At 44.6% G+C, this 27,757-nt stretch overlaps 1 protein-coding gene across 2 annotated transcripts in view; it reads left to right on the forward strand.

Annotated features, from left to right (window-relative positions):
* The window catches only part of DIAPH2 (diaphanous related formin 2), a 4,230,744-nt gene that overhangs the window by 2,331,837 nt on the left and 1,871,150 nt on the right, over positions 1-27,757 (forward strand). For both annotated transcript variants that reach the window (XM_078688424.1, XM_078688425.1), the window contains one exon: positions 19,608-19,709. In XM_078688424.1, the coding sequence (XP_078544550.1) occupies positions 19,608-19,709 (102 nt within the window). The remainder of the gene's footprint in view (positions 1-19,607; positions 19,710-27,757) is intronic.

Consider the following 27,757-nt stretch of genomic DNA (forward strand, 5'->3'; position numbering starts at 1 on the left):
GAAGAGCTGTATCATCATCAGGGAATCAAAATACACATCATGTCACTGATGCTACCCCAGGTTTTGGTGAATGGGCTCGGAATAATGAAGATTATTGATAAGCAATCAAGACGTTGCCAGTTGTCGGTCCTCTTGTATCAATCCATACTCTATAAGGATTCAAGCTCATAGAGTAGGAGTGGTGACCAGAAAGACCAACGAGGTGGTAGTGTGTGCCGTGCTAGGCAGTTCAATGAATGGCATAGTTATTTTGCTGCAGTACCCTTTTGAATCAGACGGAAACTCCTTATACATAGGTATGACCTCGCGAGTCGCACCACCACAAGGGTCAAACCAGCTATATCTCATCAACCAAGGCATACACAAATGTATCCCTCATTTACTTTTACCCATCAGTTTTATATCAAAACATTTCCTCTACAACACAATGCGTGTGCGTGCATATGCCAAATAATTTAGATTAAGCAGGTACAAAGGATTCAGGAATTTATTCATCAAATTACAGCTTTTTATCTTGGAGGCGCGAGCTATGGTCGGTTTTAAGATCTAAGCGTGTTTTGTTGGATGTGATGACCCTGGCCATTAACTGCCCACGTGTTGGCCCACCTTAAGTTAAAGTCGCCTAATGAGGGGATATGAAGTAAGGAGATAGGTAGGAAAGGGCAGATTATGGCAGGAAAGAAAGGGCAATGCGGCTCAGTACCTTCACTTAACTAACCTTTAAGTGTGCAATTAACATTTATAAAAAAAAAAATACAGTTTTAGAATTGTTGAAAAATAATTGCTGAAATGTGGGTGGTAATAAAAGGTCCCTGTTCTGCTCAGACATTTCTTTGCATCAGGCTCTGCGGTCAGCACATTCGCCAAATCACGATGCACACTCGAGTCACGTTGCAGAAGAGCAGTTCACTGTGCGGAGTGTTGCTGAAGTCCTGGGGCCTTGTGCGAGCATTGCTCGAAAGCCTCGGTGCTGCACAAAGTGTTACACTGATGCAATCTGCATCTAGCTGGGAAGAATGAAAAGGTACTGTCACGCGCCAGTACGCAGTGATCTTTATCTCTTCGTAAATCCTTTCAGCAAATAATGTGGATTCACTTAATAGCAGAACGTATTATGTACTCCTGTAGCAATTGGTCCGTGCTCCAGTGAATTGCATTATTGAAAGTAGGTCGTCGTTTATTTTCGCCAGCATTATATGTATGAACTGCCTCAGTGGACGAGAAAATGGCACTTAGGTGAAACAGTCCTATCTGTTATTACACCAGGCCTTGGTGAATGCCAGCTCGATTGGCCGGGGATTCTGGCCACAGGAGTTTTTTTTATTATAAAGCGCCTCACATGGCGCCTAAGGTGTTAATTGAATCTCCTCACACCTGGACCTATATGTATAATTATGGTTTCCAAGCTGTCCGGCCTTGTTTGAAGTAATTCTTTTAAGATCATTATAATGCTTTTAGCTAGAGCTTAATGTTGTTTTTGCTATTTCTAAGTGTGAACATTAACACAAAATATGGTTCTTTAAACATATCGGCTGGCTCACAAAAAGATTTAACTGGTTCTGTAAAGCTAGTGCTTGCTCAACACCCTTTAACCACAGCAATAGGAAAGCAGGATTCTGGGGGTGGGAACGTGTGACAGAACGTTTGTACACATTTGCTGTGTAATTTTGTGTTGTGCTGGTGATGGTGTTGATTTGCTGCATTCATTGCAATGTGAATTCATTTTGTTGCACTGTAGTTATTGTGTTGCATACTGTTTTGACTTTTTAGTTGTGATGTGCCTTGTTGCCTTTTAATTTGGTGTATTTTAGTCTGTTTTATTTTGTTTTTTACGTAGATACTTTTGTTAGGTCTGGAAACCTTGCTATATTTCCAGCCAATAGCAGCACATGCCTTTAAAAGTCCTGTGACAAACACCATTTACTCCTGTCTAAGGTGGAAACATAGTTCCTCTCTTGCTCTTCAACCACTTAAGATACCAGTCAGCGCCAACTTATTGTCACCGCCAGAGCTCACGTTATGTGATACGGCCCATCATGTCAAACTGTCCCAGGAGATGAAATTGCTATTCATATATTGATATATAGTCAATAAACCGAAAATCATCTTATGCTGCCTCTTTGCGTTTACTTTCTAGGTCTCTTGCTTTTTTATCCCACTGAAGACAGCAAAAGGTTGGGCAGGATCATACATAAATTGAGAGAGAAAACACATATTCAGAAAGCAATAAATTCAATTTCTGGTTCTGGGTACAGTGAAAAAAATACATGCAAAAGAAATCAGGTCAAAATATGGATGAACCCAAGCGCTGCAATATATAACACATTTGTGAGCAAAAGGAAGCAACACACAGCCATAGTGATCACATCGTTGGCTTGTAAAAAATGGTTTTGCAAAAAAGTACAACACATAAATACAAGAGTAAACCTTCAGCTAGATTCACATGCTATTTCCCTAGCAAAGCACAAATATGGAGGTAGTAAAGTGGATCACAGCGTCTGATGAGGGAAATGGCTAATAATAAATGTCCTCCTCACAAATATGGGTGTGCTATGAAAGTGAGGGTGCATGGAGAGGGGAACATCTGCTAACATTTGACAGCATGTGGGCAATACGGCTTTCGGCAAAGTGAGTTTGAATTATTGCATAGTTGCCAATGTTTGCTTTTGAAGAACGTGGCAATGTATCCTGCTTTATCTTGCCCAATTGAAGATTTACTCTGCATTGCAATATGATTTTCTTTGCATTGCAAGATAAGTTTCACTCAGGCAGTGCCCAGGCAATATGAACATTTATTACATACTATTTCTTTGTACGTATACCTCTTCCAAAGTTATTTTAAGTTGATGGGAACATTGGTGAAAAAGAATACCTTGGGGCAAATTAATTAAAATATAGTACATTGGTGGACATCAATGTTCCAGCGCAACATTGTGCAAGGAGGAGAGAGCAGTACAAAGCCATATTTACTAATTATGACCTGCTGATGCGACCCTCCCTCGTGCTAGCAGACAAACAGGCTGTCTAACACTTTACATACACATTTGCACTATCCTGCATTGATTTTTGCATGTGCGCTTGATGTCTGGCAAAGGTTTTCTATTAAAAGTATACTTTTTCAACAAAAAAAACCTTTGCCTAGACAGTTTTTAAAAGTGTCACACTTTGGATGTGTGTTGTACAGTAAAGCACACATGCAAGGTGTGCAGTGTTTAGAGAAATAAAATCTTTTTCTCCAACTTTTCACATACTTTTAGTAGGTGGTATTTTTTTTGTTTTGCACAAAGCGTCGTCTGACAATTTTAGTACATAGGTAGGGCTTTGCGTCAAAAAGCATGGGTGCTTGCGCTGAAACACCCAACTACCACCAATCCAACTTCCACATGACACAAAGTGGCGCAAAGCGACACAAAGGGATATTTGTGATGAAAAGAGGCACTTTCTCTGTGCAAAAAAATGCACTGGAAAGTAATCTGCCCCTTATTGCTTTATGCATTGTATATGCAGAACTTTTTGAATTGATACAAAAGTCATTAAGTTTTCGTCAGATATTAAATAATGTTGCCAAATAATGTTTTGCAACTTTGCACACCTTTAATCACTTCCTGCCCCAATAGAATCCTATGCAGACAAATAAGCATGACTGTAATCTCTGACTGGATTCTGTTCTTTGCTCCTCAACCTTTAATCAGTTGTTAGTGCGAGCTTTTGAATCAATCTGATAGGGTGAAATAATAGTAGAATTACATCCAGGTTGCTTGCATGTAATACCAGAGAACTCTTAGTGGATCTAGAAGCCTCCAAGTCCCATTTCTTTTCTATGGAGCTCCAAATGGTTTCTGGATGTAGCAACAGGTCTGTGTCACATGGTGCATTACAACTGGCAGACGTTGCTTGCAGAGTAGTAGCACCATGTGAGCCAGATTCACCAAGTTGTTGATGCTTGTAGAGTTCATCTAACTATTCCTATACTGTTGGAGATGCACTAAGCCATAACTGGCTGCATCTTGGTACTTGTAAGAACATACAAATGATATTTAAGTGTCTGAATCCAAAGTGAAATTGACTTTAAAGTTAGGACAAATGACTTGCAGCAGTTGGCAGCTGTACTGTGCAGTGCACGCAGCGTCGCAAATCCTGCTTCATATATTAGAACCTTGAAGGGATCGCCCAGACATTGGCACACCTTTAGAAGCCTACACGCAGCCTACATCCAGCTCTAGACATTCATACTGCTCTCCTTTGAGAGTTAGGACTGTGGTCACTGAGGCAAGTGACAGTTTAAGTTATTGAGGTAAATATGCATTTGAACAGTATTGATTTTTCATATCTAACTCTGACATACCTCTTTCAGCTATGAGAGGGAATGTGTGCTTTATTCATGCCTCATTTAAAAAATAAATATATAAAAAAGGTTCCACAATTGGCATTCAATGCTACAATGGGCTTAATCACTCTGACACATGTACTTATTCCAGTGCCAGTATTTTATTTTGAATCTCATTTTAATAATTATTTGTGACTCAAGCTTCAGTATGTCATGTTCGTTCACTGGTTTCTAATTATTTTATACATATACCACATCTGTTTTCAAATGCAAAATACCCAATGCCAATGTTCAAGCAAGTGACTTTCTATGTCTTTAAAACAATTTCTTGGCACATATTTAAGTGTATTTTAGACATTTACACATAGATACACCCATTATTATTCGAGAGGACTAAACTGAGAAGCCCCAGTCACTTCACACTTCAAACTACTTTTTGTGTGAATGTGCTCCTTGTGAAAGAAAAGAATGTAATAATGTAATTAATCACGGTGAAGTTGGCCAATGGCTGGAGCCGGATGACACTTTGCCCATGATATATGCTGTAGTGGGTGAAACAAAAATGTGAAGGAGGCAATTACAGACAATGGATTTAGAGGGCTGACAACCCCTATAAGTAAGTATATCAAAGGTATAACTTTAGCAAAATCAAATAGTCTTCTTTAATGCCAAACCTAAAAATAAAGTCATCCATTGGCTAAACAAGAAATTGAGCTACACAAGAGTCAGTTTTGATCAGATTTACATGGTTAAACACCTGCCCATTTGGTTGCCAACTCTCCTAAGACTATTAAAGGTGATTACGTTGTAATTAACTTTAGAGAATCACCCTTCTTGAGAATTCGGTTTACAACGATTGGTTGGAGGTCGAGCAGTTCTGCCATTTAGGCTGTCCTTCCTGCTCAAATTCGTGTGCTGGTGGGGAATAGAACGTGGTTGCTTGAAAACTGTAATGACACATTGATAAATAATCTTCCTCCCAATGGGTGTCCTCTTTTTAATGGCTGCACATTCAATTTAAACATACACAATAGTGTTTCCCAATAGTCGTGTTCCTATTAGATATACACATGACACAGGGAAACTGTAGTAGAAGGCCCAGAAAATTATTATAATTTTATTTCTTAGAGCAAAGCTTTTTTACATTCCATAATTGAAGATGAATATTGGACAGAGTGCATTAAGCAGTATCGTACTATGATTTTGCAAGAAGCATGGCCTCCTATTGCCTGGTATATAGACGGTTTTGCGACTTTTACCGTTCATGCCATGCCTACAGTTAATGGACGAGCCAAAGGTGGCCTTTTGATACGGCTAGTGGTTTGCATTTACGTACAATCTCTAATAAATGCTGATTCTTGACATAATTTAGTTTTGCTACCCAACTTTAAGAAGGCTTACTTTTAAATATTTTTTATAATAATAACATTGGCCTTTCCACTTCATTTAACCATCAGTGTTGATCAAAATTTCCCAGTGGGTTATCCAGAACTAATTGACACTTATAGATTTATGTAGAAAATTGACTGGGTTTGGGGAAATAGATACATTTTCTAACTAAGGCTTTTGGCCAGAGAATCAGTTCAGATTAGTGCATCCTCTGTCCAATGTTATTGAATTTATTTTAAAACCAAAGTTGACAATGGGGCTTACTTGTGCTAAGACGCTACAAATCAAAGAACAAATCTCCTTGTTGGAATTAGGTTTTGATCTTCTTTTCACTAATTGCTGACCAGTTGGCGAAGGCCTCATGTGATGAATGACACTTTTAGCCAGTACTGGTGTTGTATCTAGCATTGCTTACATGCTGGATATTTTCAGCCCATGTTAAGGTGTTTAAAGTGAAATTACTAGTTTCAGATGCAAAATGATAGTAACTAACAGTCAAGGACTGATGTATTTGTCATTGTCAAGTATCTACTTTGCAGCGTTCAATACAGCACTCATTAAAAAAACCTCTTAATTCACATTCTATATATAAAACAAAGTATTATTGGCAAGTCTAATTCTTTACTGAGTTTGTAACACCGATCTGTAATATATAATATGATCATTTTGATTAATTTAGAGCTAAACAATAAGGTAATATTTAATTTATAAGTGGGAATTGTTTTAAAGGGACCAACAGTTTGCCCATATATTTTTGGGGTGGAAGGAGAAGAACACATCCAGTGCTTTCATTTTTTTTTTGTGAGACATCCGTCCCACCATGGGCAGCTTCATGGAGGCCGTGGTACAGGAATGGCAGGTAGTAAACTCAGTCAGTTAAGGCATAGAAAATTATTGTCGGAAGAGGTGTTTCTTCCTCATGATTCAGCCAAATGATAGGACATCAGTGAAGATCCGCCTGGAGCATTAGAGGTGGATGAGCCATCCGAGAGCTCAAGCCAGGCTTGAGTCTGAAGACTGGCTATGGCTCAGCTTGAGGTCCTGTTGAGACATCGAGCCCATAACGAGCTGAGCTTTCATTGGCTTCTGCCTGCCACCTTGTCTCAGCCTTTTTTGTTGTGTTGCAACCAGAGCAGTTAACTTTGAAAATGGGAAACCAGATTGGAGTGTTGACATCAGCTCGACATCCTGTGATTCTGGGCAAATCACATAATCTTCCTGTGCCTATGACAAATGAATGTGACCTTGTGTAATGTCACTGCTGCTCATGTAAAGTGCTTCAATATGTACTGGTCGAGTTTGTGCTGTATCAAACCTGCAGAAACATTCACAAAGAGGTAAAAGCAAAGCCTTAACATAAGGAACTACAAACAGATACCCATTTAGTGGCAGATTTGTACAAAGTTAAAGAGGAAAACCTGGATAAATTTCTGCTTTGCCACTTAAATTGTGTGATCATAGGCAAATATTTTATTTCTCCAAAACTCATTTATCTTCATTATCCATACCAGTTGTACAAAAACCTTCTGTATTTGATTTAATGCAACATAATGTTGCCCTGTAATAATCTGGGCCATTTGTGAAATCCTGAGGATTAGCCAAATATGATTTCAAACTTTAACACCAACTTTCAGACTTCATCCATGGGAAATCCTGATGGCTTTAAACAAGGTCAATGAGCACAATGCCACTGTGATGTGAATGGAGCTATAACAAAACCTAAATTCGGCCTATATCATCAACAATTAGAATTTCAGTCAATGATGAGAAGTTTCAAAAAGTTTCAACACCTTTAATAATTTTAAAAGATTTGTATCGTTTTGCAGTTTTATTCAAATTAGTCAATTTACAGAAATCAATAAAGAAATCATTAGTGAGAGCATAAATCAAAACACATGTGATGATGGGTCTATCAGCTCCGCATTCAGACTTCTTCAAAGCTTCATCTAAACTAACTAGCTCGAAACACATTAATATTAACTGAGAAATATTGTAGCAAATATTGTTAGGCATTGATCCTTCTAATCCAATGATATTCTCTCTTGTGTCAAGCTTCCGATGTCCCTTTCCTTGCTTCCGACAAGAAGCATTCATGCTGGTACATTATTATAGCACTGTTGCAAATGTCATTACATGGAGGAAAGTTCTCATGAAAATCTTCTTACCTAAGCTAAAGGATGCTCTATGTGTCTCAATACGAAGACAAAGGCCTGTCTAGAAAAGATTAGGCAAACAATCAACATATTCTAATTGAACATCCATAAATATCTAAATCATTATTTAAAATAGCACTACAACAAGTCACATTGTATTCAGGTAAATGATCTAATTTGGAGTGAAGAAGCTGAGTGAGTCACATGAATCAGTAAATTCCTAAGCAAGATGCTGGTGCTAGCCTAACGTTCTAAATAAGCGTTATTACGTAATGTGCAAATATTGAAATGATAGGATCTTGAGGCCTAAACTGAAGGTGCACATTCTTAAGAATAATATTAATAACTCTTGTGGGTATTAGTTATGAATTAGAAAGATTTATTTCGCATTATAATGTGCCCATATTTTTCTGCCTGCCATTTCTAAGTCAACACATTTCTGCAGCAGCTTTTAAACACATTCTAATATTGGTTTTTAAGTCGAATGTCAATTTTGAACTAATTTCTTCCAGCCAGTGCTTAATTTGAGCCGGTGTTCAGCACCGGGCTTAATTGGTTTCCGGTGCTGGGCACCGGCATCTAATTGTCAACACCACACACAGAACAGTCTACCACATGGTGGCGCTGCTATCTAATTTAGAGATGAGCAGAACAACAGTTGTTTAGGAATACAATATACATTAAAATTGCTAATTCCTGCCTCCCCACCCATTTCTTTAGCTTTGGGGACCTGGAATATCATGATCTGTCACATTTACAAGCAAGAGAGATGGTTAGTAGTTGTTCAGCGATGACAGGGGCAATGGGTGGTGCAAGCTGCAGTGGCCTCCTGGTCAGAGCCCTGGCACTTAATATTTTATAAATTAAGCACTGCTTCCAGCCACTTATGTGTTAAAGAAATACACTTTTTTTTAATATTTAAGAGACTTTATAATATTTTAGGTGACGTTTGTTGTATTATTTACATAGCAAACATGTTCATGACTTGGCTCGTGCACGGACTCCAAGAGCCGAAGCTGACCCCTGGCTCGGGCTATACTCTCCTTGTCAATGTGTTGTTTTGCCCACCTCTAGAGAGCACATGGTCTGTGACTGCCGGCCACCCCCCGCCATAACATGCAGAACACCGTTACATATTCAAACTTCTAACACAGAATTTTCTTTGGAAGGCGGGGAGCCTCGAGCCCGAGACTCCCCGGCCGTATTTATTAAAATATGAGACAAAATTAAAAATTGATAAAATTAACATTTACATAATTATTAAAATGCAAACTTCAGAACATTAGATTTACATTCATTTTGACAGGTATGATGGGCTAACCTTAACAAATCTCTAATACAGCGTGTTCCTAACCGAATCTAACATCCTGATATTAAATTTGCATTTACTAATAATTTTCTGTCTTACGGCAAGGTCGCTAACCGGTGTCAGATCCTTTTACCCAGCTACGCTCTCACGTCCGAGATGCGCATGCGCGACAAGGGCCCGTTTACCCTCGTGCGCTCGGTGAACTCCATTTAACCATAACAGGAGGGCCCTTACACTCGCGCCCTTAGTGTCATAGTGCATAGTGTATGTGTGGGGTGGCTACCAGCCTGAGGAAAGCGTTGACTCCCCTCCCCCGCACCCAAGCAAGCGGATATCCTGCCCCTGAAGTTCTGGGAAAGACCAATGGCCCCTCCCCCTGGGCGACCCCTTTCGTGAATGGGGCCGCCCCCACCTAAGGACCTTAAATTGCTGCTCACCGATTATGACCTTACCGCCACAGGCCAGCATAGTTGACCGACTATCTGGCCCCCCCCCCACAAAACCTACACTAAAAGGTCATAACTTTCCGGCAAAACCTTCTACCCATGCAACGATGTTCCTTATGAAAAGGGCATTCCCCGACTCAGTCAAATGGACCCCATCCCGTAGATAGAACTGTTCCCCCCAAATGCAGCCATGATTTATGCTCTGTAAGTAAGGAGTTCGAAATAGCTTGTCTATTTTGTTGTTGACCCTCTTTACCGAGTTGTTCAACGCCCTGACTGATTCACCCCCCCTCCACTGCAATCTTGGTATCAATTGTGACCACACTATGGTGCAGTCCGGTAACTGTTTTGCCAGCCATCCTGCCATTGAGATGATTTCCTCTAACAGGACCCTTCTGCCCAAATCTACCAGATCATTCCCGCCCAAGTGCAAGATAACCACTGAAGGTGGTGAGGTGTACCTTACTAGAAGCTCTGACATGAACCCCTTAAGCTGACTGATGCAAAGCCCCCCTCTGCCATGGAAGGAGATATTGAAACCCGCGTACTCCGCCCTCCGTCTACCCCCCCTGCAAGGAAAATTGGTTTAGCGCGTTTAACATACGAATGACCGACTACCCATACTACGTTTGTCCTCCGTGTGTCTTCCTGCCGTTGCCTGGATGTTGATGGTCGAGCTTGGTGTCCCATCATTAGTTTCCGTCCTGCGTCACAGGCCCGAGAAACTAGAATTTAAACAAGACAAAAACACAGGCGTCAGCGGGGTGGTGACAAAGCCTTACAACATGTGCAACCGCACATACCGCCTATAGGCATTGGAAGACCATCTCCCAATCCTCTTCACATTACTGACATTCAACCCCCTTGCAGTGGCCTCAGTGGCTGCCCCTATCCTGAAGGAGTGCGTCCCAAATTCCTTGCGATCGCCACCTGTTTTAGCGATACTCATGTCCAATACTCTCTGGAATTGAAACCTGGTCAAAGGGGTACTGTCCGAATGCATGAGTAATGCTCCCCTAAGTCACGCTCCGCGCTACCTAATTAACGCTTCCACGTGCGACACCGGGCAGCATGGATTACTCGGTGCCCGGTGTAAGACCAGAATCTGACCCCTGGACTCCAGATCAGTCTTGGATTTCCGAATGGTAACTTGCATTGTGTTGTCCCTTATGGTGATGTCACGCAACTGAAGACCACCCTCCCTGTCTAGCTTGTTGGCTGCCACCAGTTCGCCTACTCTGAAAGCCCCGTAGAATGCCAGGGTGAAAGCAGCCCTAAACAACCCCACCTCGGCCGTAGAACTGCATGTGTCTTGTAGGGCGAGGAGCAATGCTGACAAGCGGTCAAAGCCTATCGGCTTCCTGACATCTGCGGTGGGTGGTTGCAAGCGCCGCCATCCTCTCAGTGCTTTCAGGACTAGGAAACTGTTTGTTGGATCCCTAACACCCCTGGCACGTGCGAAAAAGGATACTGCTGCTTTGTGTCTGCTAGCTGTCGCCGCTGTGCGCCCCTCACTGTGTAAGGTGGTCAAGTATCCATTGAAACTAGCCTCCCGATCCCACTTGCTCTCCCAATCATGCCTCAGAAAATCACAATAAGACCTGAACACCCCTTTATAAGCTGTCCTTGTCTTTGGCGCCAGGCTGGCTGCCATGAGGTCGTGTCGTTGGGGGCACCAATCTGCCAGAGAGTCGCTGGGAAGTGAGTTGAGGAGGCCTCTGCAGCCGGTAAGTGTTCCCTGAATACCTGCATCTTAAAGCGAGAAAGGGCATCAGCTGCATTATTTAAGACCCCTGGGACATGTTTGGCCCTGAAATGTATGTTGTTCAGTTTCATGCAGCACAGCACAATCTCTTTCAACAGGCGCAGTATGAAGCAACACCTCGCCGCCTGTTGATTGATGCATTCCACCACCGTCATGTTATCCGACCAGAAAATTACAGAGTGATTGGCCAATTCTTCCGGCCACACTTTCAATGCCACCCAGATTGGAAAGAGCTCAAGGAATCCAATGTTTGCCGTCAGCCCGCTCTCCTCCCACCATCCTGGCCATTTCTGCGCCACCCATTTCTTGCCCAGAATCGCGCCAAACCCCACACTGCCTGCAGCGTCAGTCCATAAACCTAACTCAGCTGAGGACAGCGCGGGGGCGCCCCACAGAATCTTTCCATTAAAATCCTCCAGGAATGCCAACCATATACGCATGTCCTGGCAAACCTCAACAGAGAGCCGTGTTCGATTATGTTTTTCCCGCAGACTCTTCATGGCTTGTGCAATTGAGCGGGAAAATGGGCGTGCCATGGGAATCACTCTCAATGCAAAGTTTAGCTGACCCACTGTCTGCTGCAACAGTTGTAGAGTGACTTTCTTAGTCTGTAAACATAATTCCAGTGTTGCCCTGAATTTTTGGATCTTTTCTTTGGGTAACCTGAAACATCCTTCCATAGAATCCAGCTCAATCCCCAGAAATTCTAGGCACGTTATTGGCCCAACCGTTTTCCCCTGCGCTAGCGGCACCCCAAAAGTACGCATGAGCACGCAAAACTCCTGCAATGCCCACGCGCACTCCCGAGAGCCTGCAGGGCCCAGGAAAAGAAAATCGTCTAGGTAATGCATGACCGACTAGTGACCTGTAGATTGTCTTAAGACCCATTCGAGGAAAGAGCTGAATTGCTCAAAGTATGCACAAGAAATAGAGCAGCCCATGGGCATGCACATATCCATGTAGTATTTACCATCAAAGGTGAAACCTAACAGGCGCTGATCTGCCGGGTGCACTGGGAGAAGCCTAAAGGCTAACTCAATGTCCGATTTGGCCATCAGTGCCCCAGGACCCAAAGTCCTCAACATTTCCACCGCCTGATCAAAGGATGCATATTTTACTCTACAAATGGACTCATCTATGGCATCATTCAAAGATATGCCCTTGGGCGCTGACAAATTGTGTATTAGCCTAAACTCGCCCTTTTCCTTCTTAGGTACCACTCCTAAAGGTGAGCACACAAAATTATGCACAGGGATGTCAGAAAAAGGCCCCGCTACCCTACCTAGGCGCAGTTCCTTTTCAATTTTGTCCACTACCACCTTGGGGTTCATCTGTACTGACAACTGGTTCTTACACTGTGGTGCCCCGGTGTACCCCCCAGCGGGAATCCGGAAACCATGCGTGAAACCCTCCTGTAACATCCTAGCGGAATTGTGATTAGGGTATCTGTTGAGCCAGGGAATCATAGCCGTCACCAAAATAGGGGAATGCGTCACCGGGGGCTGAATTCTGCTATTCTGGTTTTCTCCTCCCTCTGTTCCCAGCCCCATTGCCCTTTGACCTGCATGTGGTCTCCGGGTGGGACGGGTGGCCGCATAAGTTACATGCGTGCCTGAATTTGCAGGTGCCCGGGGCCCTGTTGCACGTCCGCCTATTGAAATCCCAGCACACTCCCTTCCCACCTGCACTACCTCTGGACTTGATGGCCGACTCCCCCCCTTGCGCTGGTCGAAAGGGCTGCTGAAAGGACTGCTGGGGTCTGGGGGAATACCCCCTGTTACCGGAGGTGCTAGTGCTTGCGGCCTGACCCTTCTCGAACTGGGAATGCCAGGAAATGGAATCGACTGTGTCCCAAGCTAATGACTTGTTGAACTCCCTTGATTTCCTGAAGGCTATGTCGTACTCCTTCCATGTATCCCCCCCATGATTCTCATGGTACATTGTAATCCTGCTCTGATAGCAGGCCATCACAGTTTGCAAACCTGAGAAGCGTTCCCCAATCACTGCACTATACACTGAAAAGGCCCTGATCCAATTGGCGAGCGTCTCTTCCACCCTAAATTTGTACAGTTGTGAGCGCCACTCACTAGGCAACATCATATCCTTCTGAGATTTTGCATATTCCCATTCCCTGTTGTCAATCAATAGCGAAAAAATATTAACATATTTGTCTGCCCAGATTAACTCCTTCACACTTTGAGACACGTGCTGCGCTAAACTCTCCCCCCTGGAGGGAATTGCGCCTTCGCCCAGCACCGGCAGTGTTACCTCCTTACCACTTTCGTTGGGCTGTTTAGCGTCCACCGACTTGACCGCCTCACCATCGTTCGCTGGACCTGTTTGGGGAGAAATTGGTGCACTCGGAGTGCCATTCCCGCCCCTAGCCAGCAATATTTGAGCAACCATTTTCTGGGCCTCTGCCGAGGGATATGCTGCCGCAGGTAACACTCCCCCAATTCCCAACCAAGGAAGTACCGCCGCTATCTGTGCTGCCAGTTCGGGCGGCACTGGTCCCTGAACTGGAGTGACCGGTGGGACAGGTGACGGGACAGGGATGGTCGCTGGTGCGACTGATGCAGGGGTAACCAAGGGGGCTGGGACAATCGGTGGCACGCCAGGCACTGCTGGCACACTCATTGGTGGTGCTTGTGGAGCAGGGGGCGGAACAGGACCCCCAGGCAGTATATTAGGGTTTGGGCTCGGGGACCTCCCACCCTCCCCGGACCTGGGGGGGCAACCACCTACTTTCTTAGTTATGGCACGTTTGGGCGGTGTCTCAAATTCCCCCCTTGGTTTGGGGTGCACTATGGTCCGCTTGGGCCTTCCCGATGGGCCTGCCTGGGCATCCACCCTCGCTCCCAATTCTGCCACGGTCTCACCCAACTTGTCCACCTTCCCCAATCGTTTGTCCATTGCTGACATCCTGCGCATCATTGTTTGAAACATTGATTCAACACTCTTGTTCCTTGCACCCCGTCTAGCCGACATGTTGCCCTGACCCTACTCTACACAATAGGTTACTTATGAGCACGCTGTGTTCCGTACCTGACCAAGTTGGAGGCTCACGAGCTGGCCTTAGGCACCACGCTACTGTAACCGCTCACCCCAGCTAGCCTGGAGTGTTATTTCAGGCGAGCGAACTCTAGCCCAGCGGCCCGTCAGAAGCAGTGAAATGAAGGCCTGCCCACGTCCTCGTAGTCCACCGACCACCACGAGCTCCTCAGCTACACTGGTCCACAACGGTCTTTAAATTCCGGCGTCCACCGTGAGCTCCTCGGGTATCTGGTCCGCGCCGGCCTTTGCCCGTAACCTACGATGAGAAAATTGTAAGAACCAAATTCCAGATGTAGAAACTAAAAGAGGGGGTGATTGCTCACCCAAGAATGTCCAGTACTTGTAAAAAACGATTTTCCCCAGCTGGGGTTTGAATCCTTGTCAACATGCACTCATACACCGTGTGAGTTGACTCTGTACCCCACCTGTTCTGCCCTTTTTACACACAGTAACCCAACCAGTGCCTAATGCGGTGAGCTCTGAATTTGTACAAAGGCTTTGCCCCACTATGTAATGAGTTTCACGGCAACCCCAAGAGCCACTTACTCAAACCTTGGAAAAGGATTCGCCCTGGGCTGGGACAATGCCAATATCCCAGGATTTGAAAAGACTTAAATGCAGTGCTACCGACTTGCCTCACAGGTATTTAAGCAAATGTATATATACAATATATATAAACCCCAATTGCACAACAACCTTGTGCCCACCCCTACCTTACAGTGGTTATAATGAGCGATCGATTAATCCAATCCCCTTTTAGCCTCCCATCCAACCGCTACCCTACCAGTCCCTGCTTTGCTCCACTTTTGCTCGGGACCGTGTTTAAGCCTCTTAGCTGCACGAGGTGCTCCGCTCTCCGTCCCGCTGCCTCCCGCCCGCAAAATACCTCGCTCCGATGTGTCCCTGCACACCCCTCGACCGGCTGCCCTGAACGCTGCTCGGCCCGAACGCGATATCCCGCTTCCTCCCGACGAGAGACCAGCCGTAGACCTGGCGTCCCTGCTTGACTCCCTTCACGAAAGAACCGCCGACGGGTTAAATCCAAACAGGCGTCCCTGAAACAGCAATCTGCAATATAAAAAAGGAGAAAATTAGTGTGCCCACCGCGGGGCAAGGAGCGAGCCTGGGGAGCGCGGGCACAAAGAGGCAGCTTCCCGCGCTCCCCAGGCTCTTGAACCCCACAGCTGGCACGGTCCCGCCCCCTTGCCCCGGAAGCGCAAACCTGCTTCCGGGGCAAGGCGGGACGCGCGCCCAATCAGGACTGGGCAAGGGGAGGGGCCGGGCACAGCCATGTGTGCGTGGGGGCCGAGCGACCCCCACTTTCCTTTCCAGAGGGAACAGAATGCTTGGTGACGTGATCATCAACCAAGCCTCTGCCCAGGAAACTCGGCCTCGGGGTGTAGCTGCACTTCAGTATCTTAACTTACAGGGAGACACAAATTCATACCTGCTTTGCTTTTTTTCCTCTATAAAACGATGGTGTTACTGTGCCTTTTGACTGCCGCGTGCCAGAAAAGAAATGCACTTAGTTACGTGCTGCCTGTGCCTTTTGCCTGCCGCGTGCCACAAAAGAAATGTACTCAGTTACTATCTTTCTGAAGTCACTAGTTGACCTTTTGTTTCTGAGATATTGCGCCTTAAATGCGCTGGCTCGAGTATTCCATGCGGTGCTGGTGCTTCTGTGACTTGCCACCACCAGCGAGAGCCGTTCTTTCAGGAAGTCTGACATCACAGGGAGGGGAACATGTGCGAAGTAGCAGAGACTTTGTGCTTGCACCAGCGTGCGCTATGCCTTCGTATTTTCAATGCTTTGTTCTGCAGTTATCAATTTTAGATATTGCATGTGAAGGAAAAAAAGTGTGGATGCTGCAAGCATAGATAAGGAACTGGGTAAGAGTGGTGAGTGCTTCAAAGGCATAGCAGATAGTGAAAATGAAAGTAAAAGTTCAAACATGCAAAGATCTGACTTGCCCAAGAGGCGTGAGAGCAGAGGTGAAAAATAAATAATCTGCTTTTTGTAGCCGACATGCGTTTTGTAGCAGCGATTATAGATACTAGGCTTAGGAGGGGGTGTTAAAGAAAGCTTCTTTATATATGTTGTGAAGATCTTTTAGTACAGAGGAAGAAAGTAATGTATTGTACTATAACCGAGGCCTGCACAACACCTACATTCTGAAATTTATAAGAAAGGTGAGCTAAAACTCCACAAGCCAAACTTGGCTCTCGGCTGAGCCTAAAGATTTACTGTGCAGGAGGCGCTGGGAAAATGCAAGGCATTTTTACTCAGCTAGGCGTGTTTTCAGATTGGCTATGCAAAATGAGCAAATTTTACTGTGAAATATAAAGCTAAATCGGGAAAGCACATTCCAATAATATGTCCCCTGGAATCCTGTCTGAATTCCATATTTTAAAAGTCAGCACGATAGCTCAGTAAGTTGAATGACTGCACTTGTGATTGTCACAAAGTTGAATCTCAGCAAGCCCTACTCAGATGTCCATACTTCTGAGGTTGGTAATGTAAGAGCCATTGCATTGCCTAATAATAGCACCTATTATGTCCTGTTTTTACCAGAAGTGTACGGTAAAGCACTATCTCAGTAAACCGCTTATTATAGGTTCTCAAACAATTTCTCCAAACTTCAGCCCAAGACTGCAGGAGTAAATGTACAACTATGTTTTAACATCAACCCGAGTTATACCTCCCAATAGTAGCAACATTTAAAGAAAAATCATTAAGATATTACCAACAGTGAGTGTTTGAGGCGTGTACCTTGTCAGTTATTTTTTATTAGTATTCGCTTATAGAGGTTTGGAGAAGAAGCCAACGCTTTGTTTTTATTTTCTCTAGATGGAGCCAATTAACGTTATATCAGTGTGTGCCAGTGAATTTTGGCAAACACTGTGGCTCAGTATGCTATAAATAAAAAGCTTTTGGCTGAACTATCCCCATATAACAAGAAATGCAAGCAAAAGTAGGTCACACTACTTGGAGTCATATTTTATGACTTTCCTAAGTGGTCCCTACGGTTATCCCACTTATGATGTATTGATGGCTGCCAGCCTGTAGGCATCCAACAGATGTATAACGAAGGAAAGCTTGCACATGCTTGAATATGTTTGTTGAAAGACCGCTCTGTGTAGACTCCTGTTAGCTGCAGCCTCCTGGCCTCATTCCCTCTTGTTGTGAAACAGAACATGATGTAATGTGCACCAGAGACATCTAATGGATAAGGTACTTCATTTCTGCATAGGTAGGATCATGCATATCACACATAATCCCTTGGTCCAGTAGCACAGTGGTTCTTAACTTTTTGACTTCTGAATTTGCTGGTGGTTGATTTTAAATCTTGCTGCTGTATACAAATTCCAGTAGAACATGCATTTGTACTTTCATTTAACTGTTGAGTATGAATCATTACATAGAGTGTTCCTAGTATTCACCTATGAATTTCCAGTAACCCTATAAGAAATAAACCTGAATCGACTAGAGAAAAAAACATGTTTGTAGCTACATTCCCAAGTGCTTTGTCTTATACCATAGAAACAAATTTGATATTTATGACCGATTGAATTCGTTTTTGAAGCGGTTTTACTCTTCTGTTGCAATGTTTTGTCCTACCCCAAATGTTTAATAACGCAAAATATGTTAATATAACTATCTGAAATGCTCATGCAAATAGCACAAGGCATTTGACCATTTATTTGGTGAATACATACTGAAATGCTACCGCTTGTCTCCAGTGTGCCAAGAAGCTAAAAAAGTAAGGAACCACTTATTATGTCTGTCGGTGCATTGTTCTCTTCAGTGTGAGATTTACACTATGTTTTTCTCTACAGCATACAAAATCCCTAGGAGAAAGTGGATAATCCTGATCTGCTGGTTGATAAGAGTAACTCTGTGGGTCATTACGATGCTGGTCAGACCGACCGTCTGAGCGCCATTTTTGTGAGCCTTTTTCAACTGCTAAGGCCGGAAAGGTCCCCTCGTATTACGATGCAACCACTTCTAATGCGGCGGTTGCAGCTACGGCTGAGCACATATCCCTGAATATGTCACTGCAAATGCATACAAATCTCACATTAAACGTGTGAATTGTACACCTATGCATGACATATGTGGGCATATGCCTTGTGCACCATGTGCACCATTGTAGTGTGTCGGAATGTACACAGTCCATTTAATGGGGATACATATCGCAGAAGGACTTACCTGGATAACGGGCGCCCACACAACTAGAGTCATTGGGGTTAAACTGTCCAGCTGTTGGGAGGACCTGGAAGGGAATCACGGAGAAGACTGCTGGAGAGAAGCAGATTTTGGTGATTATGCACCCTGAATCCTTAGTTTCTGATGACACAAGGCAGCCAGTCGAGGCATCTCTGTGGTCAGAGAGAGGCTGTCGGAGTTGGTGGTCTTTCAGCGGTCAGTCGAAGTACACGATGCATGCATCGTAATCTGTTAGTCGGAATAACAGCCTTCGATGAGACCACGGTGGGGAACAGAAGCTGGTCTGACCAGCATCATAATGAGGCCCTAAGTACGTTGTGGCACTAAGCTTATTGTGGTCCGACAGGCACTGTATGTAGTGTGGCAAAATACTTACATAGAGTCCAGTAGAACGTTCGCTAAAGAGCATGCTGTATTGAAGTCTGGCCTGAATGTTTCACAGGAAAGTAGATGGATACTATGATTGGGCTGATTTATATTTATAATAACAAAGCAAGCCATTGTGCGCACTTTAGCAAATATACCGATAGCACTTGCGTCATCTGGTCCTACTAGCTACTCTATTGAAATAGATGAACTCCATTTTAAAGTACGTACCTTAGTCTTATTTTATATTTAAAACTCAGTTTTGGGGATTTTACCAAATTACACTGTGAAGGTTATACCTTATTTTTTTTTTAATCAATCTTTCTGCTAAGAATTATTTAAATATTTGATTGATTTATTTTATATTGTAGTAATTAACCGAAATAAAGATTGATACTACTACCATGTTTTAGTTGACTTACAATATGCAAATCTCGCGAGACTCTGCAACTTACTTAAGAACTGTAGATGAAACAACAGGCATTAATGAACCCTTCCCTTACGTCTTTCATATTGTGCACCTGTACCGGAAAGTGCAATCTTAAATAAAGTCTTTCCTTTTTGTTTCAGAACCTAGTGAAGAACTTGCCGGAGCAGAAGGAGCTGAGCTCCCTGGCGCAGCTGAAGGAGGAGTACGAAGACCTGTGTGAGCCTGAGCAGTTCGGAGTTGTGGTATGTACCTGCCGCGCTAATTCCCAGGAACCCTGCCAGCCGCTGCCAGACTCCGTGAAAAGAAAGGCGTTCCAATTACGTGTTCATTTTTAGGTCGAGCTAGACGTAAGCAATGCGAAGCATTGCTTAGTCTGCGAAGACATCTATAGTCACCCGTTTCTGGGAATGAGGACAAGAGGGTGCACGAGCGCAGATTGCACCTCGTGGGCGCGCACGGCGCCGTGCCCCTCTCCTGCCTCGGAAGCACCAACACGCATGCGCATACCCAGAGACACACACACACACACACGAGCACCCATGCACGCACCCATACATACAGAGAACCCACCCCTGCCGTCGCATACACACTGCATACACACACTGCATACACACACTGCATACACACACGCTCCCCCCTTACCTCACCAGAGACACACACACGAGCGCACATACACACACGCACGCATACAGAGAACCCACCACCGCCGTCGCATACACACACACACACTGCATACACACACGCTCCCCTCCCCCCTTACCTCACCAGGCTCTTTTCTTGTCCTGTTTTCATGTGGGCTCCTTCTGTCGGGCTCCCGATGGATGGGCGGGCGGGTGCCGGAGAAGCGACCAAGAACACTCTGCGCCTGCGCGGAAGTGCACGCGCCCGCCTGACGTCACTTGTTTTGCTTGTTTACTATTGGTAAGGTTCCTGCGCCCCGCCCGGCACGAGTGCTTGCTCAAAGCAAGAAACTACATTTCCCTGTTGGGTGTGTAAACTGAGCGGAAACACTCGATTAACGCATATGATGAGCATGGCCACCTACCAATCAGAGAGTTGTTCCAAGAGCGAAACCAATTGATGTGGCATATGGGCGGGCTCGGTCTATTCGCACAGTATTGAGAGTCCGTGTTCGAGGTTTCGATCGGTGACAACGACTCCTGTTTGTGTGAGTGGGGTTTGAAAGCAGGGTGCCTGTTAACGGCGGAGGTGTGGGAGGCTGTATATGAAGAAAATAGATGGTATGATATCGTATACTACTTCAACAAAGCTCGACAACTTATCTGTTCTCTTTACTGGTATTTTGATTGGATATGGCTCCGTTGTAAAATCTCGGACTAATCTTCAAGCGCTGTCTTGGTTACGATTTTCTAGTTTTGCACAATAATTCGTAGTTCTGAGTCTTCGATGCTGAGTTACTCACAAAGCCCCCAAATGAGTTTTGATCCTATTGAGTTATGCACAGATGTTAAATAATACAAGTAATAGTGTCGTAAGTGAGTTGAGATAAGCAGTGACAGTGTGAGGTGTGTTTAAAAGAAAAAAATTCTGAGACCGAGGTTGGGCTTGTGAAGATGGGGGCACACCTCAGTAAGACTCCAGTTCTACATCTCGGTATTCAGCTGCTTCTTCAGACGTTGCCTTGTGTTAATTTGGAATCAGAGTCACAGACACTGAGTGAGATTCGTAGATACATGTGTAGCGCCCACCACGAAAGAATCACTCTCTCAGCCCTTCGCTATAAAGTTATATTACTATCACAGTGCACTCAGCGGCGAGCCTCGATGGATGAAATACAGTCAACTCTACAAGTATCATTGGAAGCTGCAGACTATACACCGCAGGCGCTTTACCCGCTGCGCTGCCCGGTGGCTATCTGTATGTTCTGTTGATCCATCACTTCTGTTTCGGCGGGGTTCGGTGTCTGTACTGCAGGTAGGCGAGCAATCGATAGACACAGAGGGTATCACCCGCGCCTACAGTGGGTAGACACTGGGGCAGGCTTCGGAATTCGTCAGCTCTGAATTAGAAATAGTGACTGCTCCTGTCACACTGTTTGACGGTATCCACCCAGTCATAACAGAGCCTGATGTACGCCTGTCTGGCAGATATTCATTGTGCTGTTTTTATGGTGAAAACTGCTTTCCCTGGCACCAGTGGCCTAACGCATAATGGTGTGGGGCCCCTTAATCAAGTTCACAGTTCTCTGGCACCTTATGTTAGCATTCGAGTTGTCTTTGATTTGCACGTGCACTGCTCGTGTGTTCACTGCACTATAGAGGGGACGTACTCCACCCGACCCTTCACGTGCACTCTCACCGGATCCAGTGCCAGGGCGTTTAGTGCGCGCGCCTTTAAGATGCTTTCTGCCGGTCCAGGTGTTTTTACTCAGCTGTGGATACCGCTGTCTACCTAGAGAGTGTATTTGTGAATAGTGCAGCAGGTACAGTGACACTAGAATCAGGGTTCTGAGTAGATCACTACACCCCGTTATAGCTTTTTTCCCTATCAAACAAGAGTATGATTCCCTTGAATTAGGAACCCACAGCCCCCTTGCTACAACCCTGTGTCCAGCCAATGTGCTGCTGCTTGTTTTCATTGGATTTTAGGTTTTGTACCAAACTGAGATTTTTCAAGACATTTCCAGAAGCCTGTAACTTTCATCTGTGAACATTTGCATTCCATGAAGAACAAAACGGCGCTTTCGACGGGTTGCTTCTGTCAGACACATGGGTAGCCGCACTTTGATACAGGCCGTGCAGCAGGGCTGCAGCACTTTCACTGGAACGGTGCTGACACAGGAAAGGAACACATTTGTGAGGCGAAAGCTGACTTCCGACAGTTGAACAACGATTCCCCACCTATGTATTCTATGAGGAGGAAGCCTAGAACTTTATTTAAAGGGCAGGTGCTGTCCGTACTGAGTGCCTGCACTTCTCAGCACTGCTGCAATACAATTAATGGGAGTGTACCAGCACGGATCAGCAGGGTCGGACTGGGACAAAAATTAGGCCCAGACACCAAAATAACAAAGGTCCTTATTAGCGAATAAGGAGTAATATCAGGGAAATGAACAGTTCAACCCGACCCGCTTGGCCATAAAACTGTCCCACACCGCAATCTGTCAAACCAGCCCTTCGGGACCTGCCTGATAGCCCAGTTCGAACTGAGGGGGTATGCAAAAATGTACCATATGGAGTACCTGCACTTCTATTTACATATGAAGGCGTGGAAGAAGGACACGATAGAACCCGCGCCCAGCCTCTCGCAGGAGGCAGACTCTCATTACCACTGGACATGGGGTCCCAGGTTAATTCTCTCAGGGCAGTGGCATAGCGAGGCAGAGGTAAGTGCATGATCGTGCAGGACCCGCGTGAGCCAGCTATATCTAGTAGGTGCTGTTTGGCACAAGGCCTCTTATTCGATGTAAAGATATAACTCAAAACGGATTTCAGCAAACAGGACCACCCGAGCAGCGTACAGTTGTCAGTCGTCCCATAGTCAAGTTGCCCAAACTTTGAGAAGTGTCACTCATTTAAACTTAGCAAGATGTTTCACCGTGGTTTGCATAAGATCACACCCAGTGTGTGCATGTTTTGTGTGTGTGTGTGTGTGTGTGTGTGTACACAGAATGTCAGCGAAATGTATTTCAGCCGCTCCCTCTTCTGAGAAGGCAGGTTGCTGAAATACGGATACATCGTGTCAAAATTCTTTTGGGAAGATTACAGGTTAATACCACCCACTTAAGTAAGTTGAAGGGGGGGAAATTGTGCTGCGAGATGTCAAGTGGTAATTCTTTCAAGAACACGATACAAGGTGACAGCACAGCTTTATGAGTGACTTGGCTGCCAAAATATTTCTCACTTTGAGATTAGGCAAGAGAAATGTTTTCATAACCTTAGAACCTGCTTTTGCTAATTTTTGTCTAGCAAAGAAATGCCACACGTACCGTAAAAATACCTTCCTGTGCCAACACCTGAAAGTGATTCCCCAGTGCGAAAAATCACGTCGGATGAAAGGAGTGTCTTGACTACAAAGGATGTGTTTGCTCAAGGGCTTATGCAATTTCAGCTCCACGGTCTTGTTAAGTTATATTGCGCCCTTGCTTGCATCGAAGTTGCATTTAGCCATTAGAGCGCTTCATGACCTCAGAAGGCGCAGACGATCCTTTGGAGGACAGATAGCGCTATACTATGGAGTATGTGCTTTTTGGAAGTGTATGTGTTTATTGTTTGGCTATTTAGGGCATGTTTTTGTGTTGTGCGTGATGATGAGCAGAAAGATTTGGTAGTTGTATGGCACTCGCCTGCTGCTAGTCTGGTGTTTTGCTGCTGTTTGTTGGCAGTCTGTATTGTTTGCCGCGCAGCATTCTCTTTGTAATTTAAACATTGATACATGGTTCTGGGATTCGCGGACAGGGGGCTTATTGGGCCTGATGTTAGGTGGCGTTGTATGTCACGTGTCTTCATTTACGTGTGTAGTGTGTTGTTTTATGCACACGACTGTTTGGAGGTGTAGATCTTGGGCCCAGCTGGCAGCCCGATGCCTGGGGCTGGGTTCATGCTCGCCTGCCGGTGTGGCATCCTTGCGGTATGTGCCCCGGCCTCGGTGTTGAGTCCCACAGTGATTGTGTGGGTTGGGGGCTCGTAGGTCCTAGGCAGTCGTTGGATTGCGCAGGCATCTGAGGGTAGGAGGGCTTCGGTAGGGTGGAGTATGAGGAGGGCAGACGTGACTCGTCGCCATTGAGTTGGCCTTTGGTCATGGGGTGGCTGCAGCTCACGCAGGACGGGCATAAGGGATTGCAGACCTGACCCCGGTAGCATGCAGGATGCGCACCAGGGGTTGCGTAGGGTCCGAGAGCAAGCGGAGTGTGAGTGTAGTCTTGAGAGTAGTGACTACTACACATTGGACTTGGACGCACAGGTGTTTGCGGACCCGGGTCCGGTCCAAATGCTTTGCTTGGATGGTGGTGTTTGACAGTGGTGATGGTGAAAAGTGAGGTATCCTTGTGACGGGAGCGGTGTCTGCGGACCGTGTCACTGCGGTGGCTGCTGATTGAAAACGAAGAACCTGGCGTAGCTTTTTACTGTTACACTTTGGGTTTGCCGCTTGCCGTATGAGTGTTTTTATATGAAGGTCAACAAAAAAAAGCGACTCGTCACCAGACGCTAGTAAAGTGTTCAAGTCTATGGGTGACAGAGAAGTGGAAATTTATCTTGGCTTGAAATGCCCTGACCCAAAATATGAGAGGAGCGCCGATCCAGATTAACAGCGCCTTGAGGGAAGGAGTACAGCGTGTAGCGCCTGAAAAGTCTGTCCTTGCCCGGAATAATCATTTACAAGGACCTCGTCCCCATAGACTTGTACTTGTTCTTCCTAAAACTGAACAGACACAACTTCCATCCCCAGCATGCAAGTTTAACTCAAGTGTCTGTCTGACTTAAAGTTCTAAAGCTACGTTTAACTCCAAATGCCCCTGCCTAATCCGAATAGTAATCCTAATTGCTAAGGCTAAACCCCAATGAACCTAAACCAAAGAATTTTTTTCATGTCTCTAAACATCAAAATGTAACCAGCTGTGACCCTTAACCTAAAACAAAGTCTCTAATTCTAAATGCAATCTTAGTCTCTAAGTGCTACAACTCCAAAATGAATGCTAAGTATCACAGAGTAAACCTTAGGATACACGTCCAAGCACAAACTCCTACATTCATACATATAGGATAGGCCTAAAAAAGATGCCTAAACACTCGAACCTAAGCACTGAATTTTAAACATAAACAGCAAGTCTGAGACTGATCAGCCTAAACCTCTAAATCTGATACCTAAGGCAATCCACCTACATATTTCTAAACCTCTAGGTTAATACCAGGCTCCTAAACCTTAAACTCTTTATACTTGGTTTAACCTCATGAATCTAAGCCTATTTCCATAAACCCACATTTAAATTCCTCAGCCCCATTCACAGCAGCTGTGTCTAAATCTAAACCATTTGTCACTACTTAAACATCTAGGTTAAGGTTACTCCCTAAACCAAAACTTGTGCGACTCAATTCCCTAAACCTATATTTAACACCTTATTGGTAAACCTGGAATTTATTATAAAAGTTTACTCATTTTGTAAATCTAACCCTTTTAATCCATGCTAGCAAATTTTAATCTAAATGTTTTAGACTAAAACCCTAAATCCATAATATTGTCCGAATCCCAAACAATGTGTCCACAATCTCCACTTCTGGATGAAGGACAGTCATTTCTGCTTGAATGGTGACAAAACTGAGATCATGCTTCTAGGCGGTACTAAGGAGAATCCATCCCATTTCCATTACCCTTAATCCTGTCCCAGCAAAGAAGGCAAAGAATCCAAGCATTACTTTAGACTCTGTAATCACATTTATGCTGCAAACAGATAAAGTGCTCAAGGATGCTAGCTTTCAACTCTCCAGCTCTGCAAGTTCTTGTAACTCCTGCAACCAACTACCAGATGGAAATGGCTAGAAGTATGTTCATAGTCGTCTTCATTATTCCATTACTATCCACATCGGCCAGCCCATAAAACTCATAGACATGCTGCTGCAAATGTGAAATGAAATGATCCGGTTGTGCATATGAGACCCACCTTGCTAGTTCTCAATTTTCTTCCACTTAAATGGAGAATTCCATTCACAGTTCTCTGTGCAGTGCATACGGCCCGGTGGAACACAGGCCTTTGCATCCCCAGGAGCTTGACCACACTATTGACCAGAGTTACATGGTCAGCAAAGTACTCATGATCTGCCATCCAAAACAAATGCTGCAGAAGCCTGGCAGGAGGGTATCTGAGCTCCATGAGCCAGGGATCCTAACCATGGCCTCTTGCAAAGGCTCCTGGAGCACGTGCTGTTCAGACAGACCTTCAGCTGAAGATGATCATCACATTCAGGGCCGGACTGGCAACCGGGCTTTTCTTAATGAACAATGCAAAGACCTGTTTAAACAAGCATTTGCAATGCAATAGGTCTCGCATTTACGCAAGTTTGACCTATTGGCATTGTAAATGACACTGGCTTTTATTTATGTTTCATAAATAAAAGGCATTGTCAATTACAATAAAAATAGCTCAAACTCGCAAATGCGAGACCTATTGCATTGCAAATGCTTGTTCATGACAGTAACCGGCCTCCTCGCAGCCTGCGCGCGTTGCGCCCCGTCCCCGCTTCTCGCGTTATTTATCACAGATTGGCCCAATAAGGCGGGCATTAAACATATTCCCTTCAGATGTCTCGGCCAAGCAGCGCCATTGTGCGTCGAAAGTGCCTGCGATGTATAATTAACAGCCCTCGTGGCTAAGAGGCATGTTTACAACGCGCGGATTCCTGTATCTACATGCTGATAGAAGCAGAGTGCGGCTGATAAATAATATAGTGATTGGAGCATTTTAAAGCATTCGACGGATTTTATTTATACTCTGCCACCAGCTGATTCGCGTCCGACTTACTTTGCTCAGCGTTTTCTGAATATCCGAGTCAGGTGAGGGCCTTAACAATGTGAAGATCGCTCTCTAGTTACGAAGCTTACACCCTACTTGTCAGTGGTTTAAAATCTCTCCCAGCAAGCAGTTTGCCAGTTTGTTTGGAAAACGTTAACTTGATATCAAATAAATAACGTTTTGTCAAAGGCAGTACGTTTTCGAAAATAACCATAAAACACGAGTTCACTTGGTTTTTCAAAATTCCCTAGTCATAATTACCTTGTAATATACCTAATGCAAGAACAGTGACTAATATAACTGTACATGGCATGTGCAAATTATAACTGCTATTACGAACACCTGGTATCGAGGTACCCCGTGTATTCTGTGGTACCACAATGTACTAGGCTGTAGGCCTACTCCCATATGAAGCAACTAAACTTTGAGGTTCCTTAGGTACAACGGAATTTGGTGCAAATATTCAAAGTTATCCAGTATAACACCAGCGATACTCACACTTGGAAAAACACGAACTCATCACAGCACAACTCAACCTCACATCCTCAAGCATTTTTATTAGTAATTGTTATATAAACCGTCAGGTAGTGCTTGCTGCTTTGTAGAGAGACGCCACACTCTACCGCGCCCTCACATGTAGAAGTACGATGCTATTCCACAGGGCTAGCTGCTTACACAGTGGGAGCAGACACTGCTTTTTTTCCAGAGACCACCAATGTCTGCAGGTCACCAGGAGAAAGTCAAGGGTGAGCTAAAGAAAGTCAAGGGTGAGCTATATAAACAAGAAAAAACATTGGAAGAGCATCGTGTTGTAAGAGCAGT

Source organism: Lissotriton helveticus, chromosome 4_1, assembly GCF_964261635.1.
Source record: "Lissotriton helveticus chromosome 4_1, aLisHel1.1, whole genome shotgun sequence".
In the NCBI taxonomy this organism is placed as follows: Eukaryota; Metazoa; Chordata; class Amphibia; order Caudata; family Salamandridae; genus Lissotriton; species Lissotriton helveticus.